We start from the raw sequence: 13,485 nt of genomic DNA on the forward strand, positions 1-13,485 counted from the left end.
TCGGAGATTCTAAAGGGGGATTTGGGGCAAGTCTGCATGTTCTAAATCCTTTAAAAACATATAGCTTTTTAATTCCTTAATTTATTCTTTTATTTATTCATGTGAAACATTGATTGAGCTATGTGCTGGGCTCTGAACTAGGTTCTCAAGCTATTGTGGTGAGAAAAGAGATGATCTCTCTGCCCGGGGTCATAGGGATCCTCACCAGTGAAGTGAGAGAGTTATGGTAAAGACAGGCGTGGAATTGCAACCTTGAATATGAGCTAAGAAGGGAAAGTCCCAGGAAATGGGTGAACCTCAACCTCGTCTGGGAGTTCCCTGGTAAGTCTTACTTGGCTAGCAGTATGGCTACAACTAATGAAGGAGGAGAGGAACTTTCCAGGCGAAGCAGCAGCAAATGCAAAGATCCTCAGGAGTGGAAAGGAGACTGGCATGTGCAAGGAACGGGGGGAAGGCTGTGTGGCTGTGTACCCAAGGGATGAAGGGAGAGGTCTGTGGGAGGAGAATGAGGAGACAAAGACCCGACGATGCCATAGTGGGGTTTCTCTGCTTCAGGACCGCCTCGGCTCCCCACTGCTCTCAGGACGACGAGCTAATCACAGTTACAACTTTATACTCAAGTGCTCTGTGAGGGATAGATGGGGGAGTGCTGTAAATCCTGGGAGCTGTGGGAGTCTAGTTTAGACTACTAAAACAGTGGTCCCGGTAAGAGACAACGATGATGACGATTATTGGGAGAGGAGACCGAAACGAGTGAGTGGACTGGAATGAGTCCTGGTTTCTTGATTTTTGGATACAGGGAGTTGCCACTTCCTAAGATGGGCAGCAGTGGTGGAGAATGGAGTTTGGGGGCAGATCCAGAGTTCATTGTAGACCTGTTGCGTTTAAGACACGAGGAGAAGAGGTGAACTGGCACTTGGATATACATACAGGCCCAGGCCTGAGAGAGGAAATCTGGGATGGAGAGAAACGTTTGTGAGTCTCGGGCACAAGGAGGTTTGAAGAAGGAAGGTTTGCTGTGTCCCCCTACTGTGCTTATCGATCATAATTGAAATGACTTTTATGGTACCCAGTTGAAATGCTATGGTGAGAAAAAGATAGAGTTGGGGAAAGTGGAACATTTTTCTCAGTTGCTGGTAGAAATTAGAAAAGAAAAAGGAGTAAAAGAGCATCTAACTGGATATGAGAAAGCTTATCTGAAATAGAATTAGCTGTGAGTCGGGAATTTAAGTGCTAACTTCTCCTTAGGGGAAAATTAAGTAAGTGCTGGGGCAGGTGGTGTGGGTTTACACAGGTGACACCATCAGGCGGGGCTGCCAATCTGAAAGCCCCTGATTACCATCAAGCGGAGTGTCGGTGTGGTCCCCCCCAGGCAGATGAAAGGGAAGGCAGGTGGAAATTATATGTCGGAAACATTGGCAGAATGGTTGCTGAGTAGTTAGTTTCCTTAAAACATGATGGAATTCTTGTGTTAGATATTTTTGTATTCCACATTCGGACGTACGTATTTGAATATATGACATAAAATACTTCCGGGATCAGGAATGGTGTTGTGGTTTCATAAAATATTCTGTCCCCTAGCTCAGATTATAAATATTAGAGGTGCTTTAGGTTTCAGGAGTTTATACTTAGTCCGCAGGCGTGACCCACATTGTCCTTTAATGTGCCTTTGCCATTGAAGATGCGGGATGTGCTGAATTCCTTGCTGAGGTAACTCAGACTTGAATTGGCAGGTCTTGACAACCCCTTCTCACTCTTCCAGATACTGTTTACCTCCCAAGGACATTTATTTTATGAAGCCATTAAAATAACTCACTGTTTCTTAATTTTGCACTAGAAATACTTGTTTAAGAGCCTCCACATTTTGATGTGCTGTGCGTAGGTGATCCTTAAAGTATGTCTGTAATGTTGCATCTTGAGAAGTACTGACTTAATGCAGTTTTAATAGCTAAGATGCTTGATCTGTGGATCCACAATCCTGAAGCATTGTACATTATATTTTGCAGTAACTTCATGCACTTAGAAATAAAAGCCATTACCATTTGTTAAGCATTAACTATGTGTTAAATATTTTACATACATTACCTTAATTAAACTTCACAACTATTTGAGGAAAATGTTTTGCCCCTATTTTGCAGACTAGAAAATTCAGGCTTTGAAAAGTGGGAAGTTACGTAACTTACCCAAGACCACATACCTAGTGGGTGTGGAGCTGCGCTTGAAACCCAGGTCTCCCGAAATTCAGAGTACATTTTAAATTTTGGCAACTCTTGCCGAATTCCCTTCTAAAAAGAGAGTGATAGTTTCCCTTCACCCTCAGCCTCACTAACATTTGCGTTTCACTAACTGCTAAGTGAAAAATGAGTAAAATTCAGCGATAACTAGTGAGATTAAATGGTTTTTCCTATCAGCTACTTGTGTTTCTCTTTCTGGGAATTCTCTTTGCCTTTTTTCTTTCAAGTTTGTCTTTCTAACTGTTACCTAGGTCAAGTAATACAGCTGAAGTTTTGGCGCCTTTAGAAGGCAAAGAAAGGCGGCGTGCTGGCTGTGCTTCTGTGAGTTTTGCTCAGCTTTCCTTGTGGGCACTAATAGTCATGATTTGAATTAAATGTCTAAGTAAGCATATTTCTATGTGCAGACCATATAATATGAGTGTGTTTCCAGATAGAAAAATAATCTCTGGATTAGAGTGGTGCCTGCTAATGCCTGCGGACAGAGTATTTCTATCAGTGTGGCAGGCACCCCATGACCCACCCCAGGATGCTGAGAAAGAATTAATTCCCTTTGTTTCTTCTTCAGGTTTGCCTGCAATGAGATTTCATTCTCTCCATGTAAAGGACATCCTTTCTGAGCTGCTGTGAATAAATTTGGAATGATACTGTATATTTTCATCTAATGGAGAATTAGCTGTACCTTGAATAAGGATTGCTGCGCTGGACGACTTCAGAATATTACTCACAATGTCATCAAACAGGAGTCAGAATCCCCATGGACTGAAGCAGATCGGCCTTGACCAGATCTGGGACGACCTCAGAGCTGGAATCCAGCAAGTGTATACCAGACAGAGTATGGCGAAATCCAGATACATGGAACTCTACACGTATCCTACTGCTTGAGCTGAGATTAATTTGCTTAGAATTTTGATTATTTACTAGTATGATGTGTAAATTGTTAGAAAATTTACTTCATGTTTTCACCTTCCAGTTCATCCTGTAATATAATCACTGGGTCATTTTTAGCTTTAAAAATTAACTCATTTACTCTTTTTAAGTTTTTTGAACAGAGGTGAAACTGGCTAGTTGGTAGTCTAAAACAGTGCTGTTCAACACAGTAGCTGCTAACCACGTGTGGCTATTTACATTGGAAATCATTAAAATTAGGTAATTAAAAATTCAGTTCCTAAGTTGGGGCAGCCATATTTCAGGTGCTCAGTAGGTCATAGATTGCTTCTGTCGTTGCAGAAAGTTCTCTTGGGCAGCACTGGTTAAAGCAGGGGAGCATTGGTTTCTGTGTTGTCTGTGGCTCCCTTCATGCTGCGGGGCAGAGTGGAGTTATTGCATCAGAAATGCTCTGGTCCACAAAGCCAAATGTATTTGCTATCTGGTCCTTTATGGGAAAAGTTTGCTGACCCCCGTCTAAAGGATTACCACATAGAGCAAAAGTTTTACTGTAATGGCCCTGTTTTACAAATGTGGTATTAAAAAAGTATTTCATGCGTTCATTGTGTGGTCTGTGCCATGTGCATGGGACTGTGCTGTATGCTGCAGCGGTTAAGAGGGTATAAAACATGTAGCTCCTGTTCTCTATTACACGCTCGGAGAGAGACAATTTAATACTCAGAGTTTCTGTTTTCCTTCAAATACAAGAAATTGAAATTTAAGCGAGCTCACTAGAGAGCAGATTGCTACTGATTTGCTGGTTCTAGGAGTTTAAAGTTGCTAGTTCAATGGAGATTTAAGTTTAAATCTTTAATCTGTATCAGTGATTGTCAAACTTGGTTATGTGATATTCCAGTATGCCCTCAACTGTGCTAATGTTTTACAATCTTAAAATTAACGTGAATTTAAACAAATGTGAAACTCTCTCTAAATTAATTTAAAATTTATTGTATATGTGTACACATATTCATATATATAAACATTTACACTCTAGAATACTTAAATAACAGCTTTATGGAGATATAATTCACATACCATAAGATTTACTCCTTTTTTTAAAACTACTAAGCCTTTTATTTTTATTTATTTATTGGTGAGGAAGATTGGTCCTGAGCTAACATCTGTTGCAATCTTCCTCTTTTTGCTTGAGAAAGATTGTCACTGAGCTAACATCTCTGCCAGTCTTCCTCTGTTTTATGTGGGATGCCACCACAGCATGGCTTGATGATCAGTGCCAGGTCCGTGCACGGGATCCAAACCTGTGAACCCGAGACCTCTGAAGTGGAGCATACAAACAACCGCTATGCCGCCAGGCTGGCCCAGATTTACCGTTTTTTAAAGTGTACAGTGCAATGGTTTTAGTACATTCGGAGTTTTGCAACCATAACCACTATTCTAGTTTTAAAATATTTTCATCACCCCCAAAAGAAAGCCTGTAGCCCTTAGCAGTCACTCTCCATTCTCTCATACCCCTAGTCCCTGGCAACCGCTCATCTACTTTCTGTCTCTCTGGATTTGCCTATTCTGGACATTTTGTATAAATGGAACCACACAATATGTGGCCTTTTGTGACTGGCTTCTTTCACTTAGCATAATGTTTTCAGGCTTCCTCCTTGTTTTAGTATGCGTCAGTACATCATTCCTTTTCGTGCTGGATCATATGGATATACCACATTTTGTCTATTCATTCATCAGTGATGGATATTTGAGTTGTTTCCACTTTTTGGCTCTTATGAACAGTGCTGTTATGATTATTGTGTACAAGTTTTGTTTTGTTTTGTTTTTAAAGATTTTATTTTTCCTTTTTCTCCCCAAAGCCTCCCGGTATATAGTTGTATGTTTTTAGTTGTGCGTCCTTCTAGTTGTGGCATGTGGGACACTGCCTCAGCATGGCCTGATGAGTGGTGCCATGTCTGTGCCCAGGATCTGAACCGGCGAAACCCTGGGCCACCGAAGCAGGGCGTACAAACTTAACCACTTGGCCACGGGACCGGCCCCCATGTGTACAAGTTTTTGTCTAGACATGTGTTTTCATTTCTTTTGGGTAGAAATGTAGATGAGGAATTGCTGCGTCGTATGATACATAGAACACTCTTAAGGAGCTTAGAATCTTTGCAGATTAGAGGATATTATTCCATTCAAGAGAGTTGTGGCTTGCTAGGTATGACAGTTTTTTTTTAATTCTTTTAAGCAATAGAGCTGAAGATGATGATTCCAATGGTGAGGCAAGGCGCTTGGTTGGATTTCTGGTATGTGGAAAAACAGGGGAGCTAAGGCGGACACCAAGGGAATTGTTGCTGATTTGTCTTTGGGGAATTTCTTAATAGGTAATTTTTTTTTAATTTAATTTTTATTGCGTTAATGATAGGTTACAGTCTTGTGAAATTTCAGTTGTCCATTATCGTTTGTTAGTCGTGTTGTAGGTGCACCCCTTCACCCTTTGTGCCCACCCCCAACTCCACCTTTCCCCTGGTAGCCACTAATCTTTCTCTTTATCTGCATTTTTAAATTCTTCATATGAGTGGAGTCATACAGATATTGTCCTTCTCTATCTGGCTTATTTCACTTAACATAATTCCCTCAAGGTCCATCCATGTTATTGCAAATGGGATGATTTTGTTCTTTTTTACAGCTGAGTAGTATTCCATTGTATATATATATGCCACATCTTCTTTATCCAATCACCTGTTGGTGGGCACTTAGGTTGCTTCCACGTCTTGGCTATTGTAAATAATGCTGCAATGAACATTGGGGTGCATGGGACTTTTGGAATTGCTGACTTCAAGCTCTTTGGATAGATACCCAGTAGTGGGATAGCTGGATCGTGTGGTAGTTCTATTTTTAATTTTTTGAGGAATCTCCATACTGTTTTCCATAGTGGCTGTACCAGTTTGCATTCCCACCAGCAGTGGATGAGGGTTCCTTTTTCTCCACAACCTCTCCAACATTTGTTACTATTAGTTTTAGTTATTTTTGTCATTCTAATGGGTATAAGGTGATATCTTAGTGTAGTTTTGATTTGCATTTCCCTGATGATCAGTGATGATGAATATTTTTTTGTGTGCCTATTGGCCATCCGTATATCTTCTTTGGAGAAATGTCTGTTCATGTCTTCTGCCCATTTTTTGATCAGGTTGTTTGATGTTTTGTGGTTGAGCTGTGTGAGTTCTTTATATGTTATGGATATTAAGCCTTTGTCAGATGTATTACATGCAAATGTTTTTCCCAGTTAGTGGGTTGTTTTTTTGTTTCAATCCTGTTTTCATTTGCCTTGAAGAAGCTCTTTAGTCTGATGAAGTCCCGTTTGTTTATTCTTTCTGTTGTTTCCCTTGTCTGAGAAGACATGGTGTCCGAAAAGATCCTTTTAATACTGACGTCAAAGAGTGTACTGCCTACATTTTCTTGTAGAAGCCTTATGGTTTCAGGTCTCACCTTTAGGTCTTTGATCCACTTTGAGTTTATTTTGGTGAATGGTGAAAAAGAATGGTCAATTTTCATTCTTTTACATGTGGCTTTCCAGTTTTCCCAGCACCATTTGTTAAAAAGACTTTCTTTTCTCCATTGTATGCCCTCAGCTCCTTTGTCGAAGATTAGCTGTCCATAGATGTGTGGTTTTATTTCTGGGCTTTCAATTCTGTTCCATTGATCTGTGCACCTGTTTTTGTACCAGTACCATGCTGTTTGGATTACTGTATCTTTGTAGTATGTTTTGAAGTCAGGGATTGTGATGCCTCCCGTTTTGTTCTTTTTTCTCAGGATTGCTTTAGCAATTCGGGGTCATTTGTTGCCCCATATGAATTTTGGGATTCCTTGTTCTATTTCTGTAAAGAATGTCATTGGGATTCTGATTGGGATGGCATTGAATCTGTAGATTGCTTTAGGTAGAATGGACTTTTTAATTATGTTTATTCCTCCAATCCATGTACATGGAATGTCTTTCCATCTCTTTATGTCATCATCCATTTCTTTCAGAAAAGCCTTGTAATTTTTGTTGTACAGGTCTTTCACTTCCTTAGTTAAATTCACCCCAAGGTATTTTATTCTTTTTGTTGTGATTGTGAATGGTATTGTGTTCTTGAGTTCTTTTTTGTTAGTTCATTATTAGAGTATAAGAAATGCTATTGATTTATGTAAATTGATTTTATACCCTGCAACTCTGCTGTAGTCGTTGATTACTTCTAAAAGTTTTCCAATGGATTCTTTGGGGTTTTCTATGTATAAGATCATGTCATCTGCAAACAGCAAGAGTTTCACTTCTTCCCTCCCTACTTGGATTCCTTTTATTCCTTTTTCTTGCCTAATTGCTCCGGCCACAACCTCCAGTACTATGTTAAATAAGAGTGGTGTTAGAGGGCATCCTTGTCTCATTCCTGTTTTCAGGGGGATGGCACTCAGTTTTTGCCCATTGAATATGATGTTGGCTGTGGGTTTGCCATATATGGCCTTTATTATGTTGAGGTAGTTCCCTTCTATCCCCATTTTGTTCAGAGTTTTTATCATAAATGGCTGTTGGATCTTGTCAGATGCTTTCTTGGCATCTATTGAGATGGTCATGTGGTTTTTATTCCTCAGTTTGTTGATGTGGTGTATCATGTTGATTGATTTGCAGATGTTGAACCATCCCTGTGTCCCTGGTATGAATCCCACTTGATCATGATGTATGATCCTTTTGATGAGTTGCTGAATTCGGGTTGTCAAAATTTTGTTGAGAATTTTTACATCTATGTTCATCAGTGATATTGGCCTGTAGTTCTCCTTTTTCGTAATGTCTTTGTCAGGCTTTGGTATCAGCGTGATGTTGGCCTTGTAGAATGTGTTAGGAAGTGTTCCATCCTCCCTAATTTTTTGGAATAGCTTGAAAAGGATAGGTATTAAATCTTCTCTGAAAGTTTGGTAGAATTCCCTGGAAAAGCCATCTGGTCCTGGGGTTTTATTCTTTGGGATGCTTTTGATTGCTGTTTCAATGTCTTTCCTTGTGATTGGTCTGTTCCAATTGTCTGTTTCTTCACTAAGCTTTGGGAGATTGTAGGAGTCCAAGAATTTATCCATTTCCTCTAGGTTTTCCATTTTGTTGGCGTATAGTTTTTTGTAGTATTCTCTTATAATCTGTTGTATTTCTGCGGAGTCTGTTGTTATTTCTCCTCTTTCATTTCTGATTTTGTTTATTTGAGCTTTCTCCCTTTTTTTCTTTGTAAGTCTGGCTAGGGGTTTGTCAATTTTATTTATTTTCTCAAAGAACCAGCTCTTTGTTTCATTGATCCTTTCTACTGCCTTTTTGTTTCAATAGCATTTCTTTCTGCTCTGATTTTTATTATTTCTCTCCTTCTGCTGACTTTGGGCTTTGTTCTTCTTTCTCTAATTCAGTTAGGTGTAGTTTAAGATTGCTTGTTTGGGATTTTTCTTGTTTGTTAAGATGTGCCTGTATTGTGATGAATTTTCCTCTTAATACAGCTTTTGCTGTATCCCATTTGAGTTGGTATGGCATGTTATCATTTTCATTTGTCTCCAGATATTTTTTGATTTCTTCTTTAATTTCTTCAGTGATCCATTGCTTGTCCAATAGCATATTGTTTAGTCTCCACATCCTTGTGCCTTTCTCAGCTTTTTTCTTGTAATTAATTTCTAGCTTTATAGCATTATGATCGGAGAAGTTGCTTGGTATTATTTCAATTTTTTTAAATTTGTAGAGGCTTGCCTTGTTCCCCAACATATGGTCTGTCCTTGATAATGTTCCATGCGTGCTTGAGAAGAATGTGTATTCTGCTGTTTTTGGATGAAGTGTTCTATATATGTCTATTAAGTCCAACTGTTTTAGCTTTTCATTTAGCTCCACTGTTTGCTTGTTGATTTTCTGTCTGGATGATCTGTCCATTGACGTGAGTGGGATGTTGAGGTCCCCTACTATTATTGTGTTATTTTTGATATCTTCTTTTAGGTTTGTTAATAGTTGCTTTATGAACTTTGGTGGTCCTGTGTTGGGTGCATAGATATTTATAAGCGGTATTTCTTCTTGATGAAGTGTCCCTTTGATTATTATACATTGGCTCTCTATGTCTCTCTTTACCTGCGTTATCTTGAAATCTGTTTTGTGTGATGTAAGTGTTGTGACACCTGCTTTCTTTTGTTTGCTGTTAGCTTGTAGTATTGTCTTCCACCCCTTCACTCTGAGCCTGTGTTTGTCCTTGGAGCTGAGGTGTGTTTCCTGGAGGCAACAAATTGTTGGATCTTGTTCTTTAATCCATTTTGCCACTCTGTGTCTTTTTATTGGAGAGTTCAGTCCGTTTACATTGAGGGTGATTATTGATGCCTGAGGGCTTAATGCTGTCATTCTCTCGCTCATTTTCCGGTTTTCCTGCATTTCCTTTGTTTCTCATCTTGTGTGTTTTAGCCTACCCATTGACTTCTGCATTTTCTTATGCTGGGTTTCTTAGATTTTTCCTTATTTATGTTTTGTGTCTCTGTTCTGTTTTTTAGTTCAGTGGCTACCCTGTAGTTTGTATTCAGAATTTCATGTATAACATAGTCCATTTTCTGGTGGTCTCTTACTTCCTTAGCCTAGACTGAGTCAGTCCCTTTCCTCCTCTCCTCCTAAGTTATTATTTTCATCTCTTATTCCAACTTGTGTTGTGAGTTTGTGGTTAGAGTGATAAGATTGTCTTTGCTTTGGTGATTTCCTTCCCTTTATCCTAATGCTATAGTTGAATATTTGCTATCCTATTCTGATTCTATTTATCTCCCTACTCTATGTTTTGTGACCCCTTTCTGCCTTTTTTTCTTTTTTCAGATATGAGGGCTTTCTTGAGGATTTCTTGTAGCAGTGGTCTTGTGGCTTCCAAGTCCCTTAGCTTTTGTTTGTCTGGAAAAGATTTAATTCCTCCCTCATATCTGAAGGATATTTTTGCTGTATAGAGTATTCTTGGCTGAAGATTTTTATCCTTTAAAGTTTTGAATATGTCATTCCAATCTCTCCTAGGTTGTAAGGTTTCTGTAGAGAAATCTGCTGAAAGTCTGATAGGGGTTCCTTTGTAGGTTATTTTCTTCTGCCTTGCTGCCCTGAGTATTCTTTCTTTGTCATTAATTTTTGCCATTTTTACTACTATACGCCTTGCAGTAGGTCTTTTTACATTGACAAATCTAGGAGATCTGAAAGCTTCCTCCACACATTTCTCTCTCAATACCTAGATTTGGGAAGTTCTCTTCTATTATTTCATTAAGCACACTTTCTGCTCCATTTTCCTTTTCCACGCCCTCAGGAATTCCAATAATTCTTAGGTTACATTTTCTCAGTGAGTCAGCTAATTCTCTGAGATTTTTTTCAAATTCATAGTTCTTTTTCTTCCTCTGTCTGGAGCCATTCAACCTGTCTATCTTTGATTATGCTAATTTGCTCCTCTGGGGTGTCTACATGGGCACTCAAGGAATCCATATTCTGTTTTATCTGATCCATTGTATTTTTCATCTCTAGTATTTTTGACTGATTCTTCTTTATAGTTTCAATCTCTTGTGTGAAATAACTCCAGAACTTGTTGACTTGTTTCTCTACATTTTCCTGTACCTCATTGAGTATTTTGATGATAGCTATTGTGAATTCATTTTCACTTAGTTTACTATTTCCAAGTCCTCAGGACATACGCCTGTCTTTTTATTGTTTTCCTTCTGGTCTGGAGCTTTTATAGATTGCTGAATGGTAGAGGAGCGGTTTTTGCGCATGATGCTATTATTCGGTTGCAGTTACAGTCTGTCGCCACTAGAAGGGGGTCGAGAGCCGCGTGTTCTGAGCCCTCCGCCTTCAGCTGCCATGGCTGTGCGCAGTGCAGGTTGGGGGAGGAGGGGCACTTTCTCTTGTGCACAGACCTGGATTTCTGTCAGCTCTTGCTCTCTGGTTTCCTGGGGCCTTGGCTTGCTGGGGTCCCCTCATGCGAAAGCTTTCCCCCATTAGAGGGTTTCCACTGCACGGGCGTTGGGAGTCCTGGACGATCCCCGGATGTGCAGCCCCTCGCCCGCTCGCTCCCTCACCCTCCGCAGTGATCCCAGTCTCTAGGGGAGGGAGCAAAGTTCTCTTTTACCCCATTCCAGCTCCTCCGAGGGCAGCTCCAGCCTCTCCGCCCTCTGTTGTTAGGCTGCTGTGGATCTCTGACAATTTCTGTTATTAGGATTTTTTTGGTTGGAAAGCAGTTGGTGCTTTTGGTTAGTAGTTTGGTGGGGAGAGAGTCCCAGGTGAGCTCACTCCGCCATGTTGCTTTACTAGGTAATTTTTGACTAAATCAGATTGATCCTTTGCCCAATAGAATGTTTTGCTCTTAGAACTCTGAGAAAGTAAAGACTTTGTCTACTTGCAGCAATTACTGAATTATTTTATTCTACAAATAATTATCATTTGTAGTTATTCTGATACTTGCGATTTTAATTTTTTTAGGACTGCCACTCTTAAAATTGAGTATTATTCTTTTCTGCCCAGTTTTGTCCAAGAAGATACATTTATTAAGAGTGGAGAGTCTGAACTAAAATATCTGACTTTAATCCTTTAGATATTATTTATGAAATCATAGCTACAGTTTGAGTCTGTGTGTCAGGCATTGTGCTGGGAACCGTCTGTATCTTACTTAAGGCTTACATCACTCCCGAGGGTTCGTGGCAGTAACCCTCTTCTGTTGATGTCAGAGACGTGGTCTCAGAAAGTTCAGTTTGACTTGCCTAATTGTTACAGCAGCCATTGATAAATGATGATGCTGGTACTAAAATTCTTAGTACAGTAGTCTCAATCTAGAAACTGCCATTGTCCACTATTTGTATTTGAATGAATCACATTTCTCAAAGCATTTTCTATGTTTTCCTAATGAACTTCCAAAGAAGAGTGTTGTGATCAACTCTTAATATATTATCTTGTAGGATACAGATGAAATAGTGGAATGTCTACTTGTATTTATTAATTTAATTATTGAAAATCAAAATTATGCTCCCCCAGCTGCATTTTCAATATCAGTGTTATTGTCAAAAGTAGAACAACTTTGAGTCATCTGACATATTTCTCTAGAGCACATCTTTACTTTCATTTAAGTCATGTACGATATAATACTTTCTGAAACTGTATGTTGCCATTACTGCCGTTTTATCCTAGCCTGTTTGTGTAACAGTTTTTTTTGTTTTCTGGGGGGTTTTTTTTTGCTGAGGAAGATTTGCCCTGAACTAACACTTGCTGCTAATCTTCCTCGTTTTGTGTATCAGCCACTGCCACAGTGTGGCCGCCAACAGGTGAATGGTGTATGTCTCCGCCCAGGAACCGAACCCAGGCTGCCAAAGCAGAGCACTGAACTTAACCACTAGGCCACTGGGGCTGGCCTGCGTAATACTTATTAAACAGATTTTCTCTTATGGGTGTATATGCAGTCTCCCATGTAACCACTTAGCTGTGTTGCCATTTAAAATAATCTCCTACAGGGTGGTTTTCAGTGACATCTAACACCTGCACTTGGAAGGTGACTTCAGGTTAGGAGGTGCTTTTGATCTTGGGAAAAAGGAGCAGACTGTGCATCTCACCCCTCTGCCTCATCAGTAGTTGGGGAAGGAAAATGGGTTAGAAAGGGAGGAGAGAGAAAACTGGTTAAGAGGCCCAAGAGGGATCCTTTTTCTTCCCATAGTTCTAGCTCGTAGCTCACAGCTAGATTTTTTACCCTTGGTTCATCCTGGAGAAACGTGACGTGTTTTCTAGAGAAAGTAACCGACTTCTGGATGTGGAACAAATACTCTTAGAGCTTTTAGGAACCTCTGGCATTTATGGTTGCTTACAAAAAGGTGGATTATTATACAGCTTAAACATTTTTCTTGATTTTTCAACTCAAAGTGGCGAAAGAAAAAGAAGGGAATTTGAGGGAAGAAAAAAAAAAGTCCCAGAGCATCTGCAGTCAGAAAGACCTAGTTCACTCACCTTGTTTCCAGCCGCTTCACCAAGGCTTCATCTTTCTTCTGAAGTTGTAGCCTGAAGCCCTTGCTCCCCACTGTCTGTCTGTTTACTTCTGTTCAGTTCTGATTTTCTATGGTGTCCTACATATGTATAGTTAGAATGCAGCAACTGTTTTTTTATGCAGGTGGATAAATAATAGTGGGTCTTCTTTCTTTCGAACTTGAAATAAGTAATGAGATTTCTCATTCACTGTATTGACACCATTATATTTCAGGCATCTTGCCTGGCTCAGAAGAAGAATGGTCCTGACTGGTGGAGCAGACTTTATGCAGGGAGTGCCGTACAATGTGAGGGTCCCTGTGGCTTAACTGAGAGCAGCCGTCCCATCTAGTCTAGACCTCAGGCCACCTGACTGAAGTTTCTGTT

The 13,485-nt window shown here is 39.9% G+C and overlaps 1 protein-coding gene across 4 annotated transcripts in view; it reads left to right on the plus strand.

Moving 5' to 3' along the window:
• CUL1 (cullin 1) overlaps nt 1-13,485 on the plus strand; it is a 113,452-nt gene that overhangs the window by 32,661 nt on the left and 67,306 nt on the right. For all 4 annotated transcript variants that reach the window (XM_070618020.1, XM_070618019.1, XM_070618018.1 and 1 more), the window contains exon 2: nt 2,800-3,100. In XM_070618020.1, the coding sequence (XP_070474121.1) occupies nt 2,961-3,100 (140 nt within the window). In that variant the 5' untranslated portion in view covers nt 2,800-2,960. The remainder of the gene's footprint in view (nt 1-2,799; nt 3,101-13,485) is intronic.

This window comes from Equus przewalskii, chromosome 4 (genome assembly GCF_037783145.1).
Source record: "Equus przewalskii isolate Varuska chromosome 4, EquPr2, whole genome shotgun sequence".
NCBI classification, from domain to species: Eukaryota; Metazoa; Chordata; class Mammalia; order Perissodactyla; family Equidae; genus Equus; species Equus przewalskii.